The 5,942-nt window shown below is 39.0% G+C and overlaps 1 protein-coding gene across 2 annotated transcripts in view; it reads left to right on the top strand.

Moving 5' to 3' along the window:
* The window catches only part of LOC106523434 (glucocorticoid receptor), a 77,800-nt gene that overhangs the window by 42,212 nt on the left and 29,646 nt on the right, over window positions 1–5,942 (top strand). The window contains exon 4 of one of the 2 annotated variants that reach the window (XM_014016849.1): window positions 1,325–1,351. The exons of the other annotated variant lie outside the window; for it this stretch is intronic. Coding sequence (XP_013872303.1) covers window positions 1,325–1,351 — 27 coding nt within the window. The remainder of the gene's footprint in view (window positions 1–1,324; window positions 1,352–5,942) is intronic. 2 annotated transcript variants of the gene reach the window in all.

Genomic DNA, 5,942 nt, shown 5'->3' with positions numbered 1-5,942 from the left:
GTAAGTAAGTAAGTAAGTAAGTAAGTAAGTAAGTAAGTAAGTTAGTTAGTTAGTTAGTTAGTTAGTTAGTTAGTTAGTTAACTTTCCACAGACCTAACTTTTTTAATTTGTATTAAGTCCTACAACTGAGTAAAGAAGCAAGAACAAATTTGTATAATTGAAACTGTCCAAATGTACAATAAAGTACAAAATTCTAAAGTTGATAACATTTTGAAGCATCAAAAAGCATTTTTATTTTTCTTTAACCCACTAGTTTCATTAATCAGGGACTAGAATCTTTGGTCTGACATGTCCCTAGCAGGCTGTCGGTCGCCAAGTATGGAAGAGGCAAAATAATTCCCCACGGTCCTGTGACACCCACTATTGTTTCAGCAAGTATTTTTACATTGTGACAATCAAATGCTTTGGTGTGGTTTTATAGTCAAAGTTTTTACACCATGTATGGTGGAAACCAGGTGCTAAGCAACATTTCGGTGGTCATGTGTTGCTGCAAGACTGACAGGAATACTTTTCAGAGTAGAGAGGAAGATGCATGCAGAAAAGTATGTAATCTTGAGCAAACACTTTCATCAGGGCGCTCAGATTCTCAGACTTTGACCTACATTTTGTGAACAACAAAACAACCAGTGCACAAAAAGGAGTGGCTTCAACCTCMCTGCTGCCCTTGGGTTTGAAACTGAGGCCTGCTGGGTTTACGACCCCAAAGGCAGCAGGAGCATTACAAAGTATTTAGTACCTGTTTATGACGGTAAAACATGCGAACCTGAACCGAGTGGAAAATCTCTTGGAAGTCCTGAAGATATTTAAGCACTGACACTCCCCTTCCAGCCTGGTAGAGCTTGAATATTTGGTTGAGAAGAATGAGGAAACTCTACTAAGTGAATGCCAAGCATGTCGAAAGATGACAAAGATGTTTTCATCRAATCCCAAGTAATGAGTCAGGACACTACAAAAGAAAAAGAAAAAAAATCTGTTGGACTGATGGGGAAAAAGAATCCTGAGCTTAATGAAATTTTAGATGAATTTGAAACATAAACTAAATGGATGAAAATACATGCAAACCTTTTTGTCTGTCAATTTGAACATCTTTGTGACTTCATCAACAATGCAACATGCAGTAATGACAATTAAAACTTGCATGATTGTTATCTGTATACTAGCATTTATTTATTATGTGGTGCTGGTGTAATCACAGAGACATCAAAACTGAAATGTAGCTTTTATTTTGAGAACTGCCAACAGTAGCGATGTGAAAAAAATTATCTGTGTCATTTTTGTTTTTCTCCCCCTTCTCTGTTATCTGCTCCTTATCTCTATGGTGAAGGATGGAGAGCACGACAAAACACAGATGGTAAATAAATGCACTTTTAATAACAGCAATAATGATAATAATATTAATAATAATAATGGTAATTGCAATCATGAATATAATGAAAACACTGTCACCTTTGATTTGCTCATGTCCCTGCACTMCAATATGACCAGTCTGCCTAGACACAAACCTTCTTCTGCCAACTTCCTGTTAGTGCATGCAGACCTTCCGACTTGGTGATTCAAATCACGTCAGCTGCTTGTGAATAATTACTGTGCTGTTCAGTTTCTGCTTGGAATGTTTCACTTTGTCATCCTCACAGGTGGTAGATCCCAAAATTGCTTTCACGCAAAGTTTCTTATTAACCRAAAATCTCTGGACTTGGCCCACGTTATCCTCTGAGATCTGTCCCTTCATGCTGTTTTTGGGTGTTTCGTGCATTTTCTCATGTTTCAGGCTGACGACTCTGTTCAATCTGGCGATATTCTGCAGGGCTGACGTTCACCTGAGAGCGCAGATCAGTGGCATTGCATTGTCAAAATGATTCTGTTGATTTAAATCAGAGGTTCTTAAACTTCTCATCTTTTGATGCACAAAATAAAAACTGCACAGACTTGTGACCCCTGCTGTACCGATTATACAAACATTACTAATAAGCCATTTAACAGAGCCTTGTCAGCCTTCATACTTGTTTTATTAGATTACTGCTGTTTTTGTCTGTTCTTATTTTATGAGGTTTAAGGGTTTTGTAAGTAATTTTGTATCAAATAATTTTTATCAGTTAGCACCTCTGTGACATCAGTCGTACAGAGCAAAGAGTTTTGCATAAAATGGCCAGTCTTCTTCCAGGCTAGGCTAATGGCTAGCCTAACAATATAACCAGATCTACCGTATTTATTCAAGTATAATACGTAAAATTAAATCCATAAAATCATCCATAAAGTTGGGGGATAGTTCTATACTCGGATAAATATTTTTACTTATGTATTTTAACTGAAAAATCGGCTTCATTCACAAAATGCCGGAAATAAAACCACGTCGTAAAAAGCAGTTGAAACGAGCTTACCTTTGACTTTCCTCCTGCTTCAGAGCGAGATAATAACAGATCCAGGCAGGTGACATGATGTGAAAAAAAAGGGGGGAAAAGTATTCCTGCACCTTAGTAATGATAGCGAACTAATGACATTAGCGTGTGACCGAGCCGCTCCTGGAACAACAACAACAAACACATGTTCGTCTGTAATGGCTGCTGTCTGCCGGTGTTCTGAAAAAGTTTGTTTCCCTGAAAAATGTTTCCCCACCAAAGGGGACGCTCGCGAGTAGGAAGTAATCTGCTTTTGCCCCACAAAATGGCCCAAATCTCATGAAGTCTCTGACTTTTGTGTTGGCGCATCCTGGTGGATTATGTGTAAAATGCCAGAATTCATGTGATGCTGCTACAGCTGATACACTGTAAAAAAGAATTTGCTGACTCAGCTTAACTCAGTCTAGTTTCCTTGTTGCTTTGACTTAGTTAATTTGTATCAACTATGACGAACAAGTTCTAACATAATCAAAAGAAGTTGCTATAACTTTATGTAAGTTGACTCAACTGTCTTCAGCAATTACATTAAACTAAGAATGATCAGTTGAGATAAATAAAAATGTTGTTGCCCCAACCCATTTTATTAAGTTTTTTTACATTATATTAAGTTGATTTAACATAAAATTTTCTATATTTTCAACAGCAATGACAGTCAAATGAACTTTTTTTTATCAAGTTGTAACAAATGATTAGCTAGTTGCACTAACACTTTTTTTAAACCACTGGAAGTTCAGCACTTACCTTTGTACCCTTTCAATGTGTTGATTAGAGTTGAGTTGCTTGAATATCAAAGTAAAAACCAGAAAAATTAGGATGTTCTAAAACTTTTGACATGTAGGCCTATGTTTTAATTTGAAATGTTTCTTACCCCACACATCTTCAAGAGCAGGTAAGGATTCACTTTTATGCACCACGGTAGGCCCAGCAACACAGCTGYCCTCTTTGGTTTGACGGCTGCAAAGATAAGAAATTTATTTTTGTATTTCTGTATAAGGAGTCAAACAACTGATTTATCACAACTAGTAACTGAATGTAGTTCGACTGTTGTGAAAAATATTTCCCTTAAAAATAGTTTTTCATGTAAACAAAATTATACTTACATCCCTGTCAAGGCTGTCCAGCAAAGACTTCGTTTCTTTGTTTCCATCAAAACAGAATTGAGGTCCACTGACATCAAATGGGTGAGTTCCTTGAAAATCTATAGGGAGACAATGACAGAGAGAGGTTGTAGACATGACTTTGAAAGACTCAAGACATTCAGATGACAAAACCCTAAAACGCACCTGTCTCTCAGTAAAAAGGGCAGGCCATCTTGTCTTCATTTCTGCTACAGGTGGCTCCTCTTCTACAATCTCTTCCTTCTCAGTGCAAATGTGGCAATCATTCCACTGTCAATGGAAGCCAAGTTTGGATTTGCTTTTTTCATTTCTTGGGAAATAATCACTCGCTCATCTTCAAGTATTTTACCATCTCTTCCTTGTGGAAGGTCAGGAAGGAAGTTCGTTTCAGACCTTCTGGTTTTTTTTTTACTTTGTTTCTCGTTCCTCGTAAATCCCCTGGACCTCACTTCTCAGAGTTTATCTTCAGTTCCTGACAGCCAGCATCTCTTAGCTTCTGCCTRTAATTGCCCATCTTAAACTTTAGACTTATCTTCCATCCATACYATCCTGATGTGGAACCTGGTTCCTTGAGGCAAGGATGTTTTTCAATGAGACCAATGGCTGCACTCTCAAAATCTTCATTCGCAGGGTAAGCCTGAAAAGAAAACATTGTCACTGCCATCTTTTCCAGGATTTCAGGTTTTAAATCTTTTGAAAGAGCCAAAAGTTTTCCACAGGATTCAAAAGCATCATTTCCCTGCCTAAGCCTAAGCCCCGCATCAAATGAGAAGGTGGGAAMTGGAAAGACTGCTGGCCAGGGCTGCGAACGTCGGTAAAAGACGATGATTGGCTGCTACTTGGAGACATGGGAGAAGAAGCTGAAAATGTTAAACCTGAACTACAAGACTCCAAACATGGCTCRGAGGAATCAGGACAGATGATGATTGTCAGTGTAGCCTTGTCCTTTGAAAGATCATCAGAACAAATGATAAGCTGACAACAAAAATCAAGCAACAAACTGCCATGCAACTTATGACTTGCACAAACTCAACCAAAGTAGTTCAATTCTACCTTAGTGAAGTAGGAAGGTTTTTGGTGTCACAATCAGTTTCCCTGYGTTTRTGTATGGATACAAAGGTTGATATCCATTTAGTTCATGTGGTTCTACAATGTCAAGTACAGAAGGTTCCCTTTTCACAAGCTCATAACTCCGCAKGTGCTCCAAGTACCACACATGATATGGTGCAATGATGAACGACACTTTCCCATTTACTACTGCAATTTTTATCAACTTCCCAAATTCTGGTAAACCACTGGTGTGCCCCTTGGACAAAAACATACACTCAGAGTACTTTGTGCCTTTTAGAGAAGCATGGGTTGCTAGAGAAACAAATGTAATATTTCCATATTTCAAAAAGAGGGCCTGTTTCATGTTGTCTTCAAGAGTTTTGGGGGAAACCACAGAACAATGCTGAACTTCCAGATCAGGTTTAAAGAGACTTGGCAGGCTAAAATGGTAGGCTAAACTGACTTTTGAGTTTTGTTGCCAAAGTGCCAAATGAAATCCTAACAGTAGTTGCTCTTAACAATCTATGAGAATCTGTGCAAAACCCCACACTTAAAATAACATTAAATGAATGGGGCAGTGGGGTCTTTGCTGGACGATAACAGAGCTTGAGGCTTCACTGTATTGCCTAGCAGGTCAGAGACAGCCCCTTGTGCATTCCCGCTGCTGATAGTACAACAAGAGGAGCTTACCAACCGGTTCAGCTCCCCCAGCTTACCCATATTCAGGTCGCAAAGGCAGCAGGTCCAGGGGAGAAACCCCTCTTCCCAGCAACACTTTTCAGCTAGGGGATCTTAAGGCGTTCCCAGGCCAGAGAAGATACACAATCCCTCTGGCATGTTCTGAGTCTGCCCCAGTATTTTTCCCAGGACAAAACATCTAAATTAGGCAACCTAATCAGATGGTTGAACCACCTAAACTGACCCCTTTCCACTCATGGGGTGGGGCAGCTCTACTCCAAGCCCCTGACGAGGCCCAGATCTGTAGATCTATCTCCTGCACCACCCCAACATCCCTCATGAATCAGGTGCCCAGATACTTTATCTCCTCCACAAGGCAAAAATACTGATAATTATTTGACAGAACATTGCTTCAAAATGGTCCCATTGAGCCTAGTTGCACAAGTAGTAGGTATTTTTTAGAGTTAAAATGATTTGTGTAGATCTTCTCAAGACCCCTCACTTGGTGTTTCACGACCTACAGAAGGGTCTCCAAACACAGCTATGGGAACCACCGGCCATCTGATTAGATCATTTCAGCACAGAGCTTCAACAGCACTGTTTTTCAATCATTTCCTGAAATTCAGTCGGTTGTCGTATTGTTTTTATTATTATTATTATTATTGTTATTATTATTGTTATTGTTATTATTATTGTTGTT

Source organism: Austrofundulus limnaeus, unplaced genomic scaffold (assembly GCF_001266775.1).
Source record: "Austrofundulus limnaeus strain Quisiro unplaced genomic scaffold, Austrofundulus_limnaeus-1.0 Scaffold156, whole genome shotgun sequence".
NCBI lineage: Eukaryota > Metazoa > Chordata > Actinopteri > Cyprinodontiformes > Rivulidae > Austrofundulus > Austrofundulus limnaeus.
Note: the sequence above shows the minus strand (reverse complement) of the source record. Positions and strands in the feature narration are given on the sequence as shown.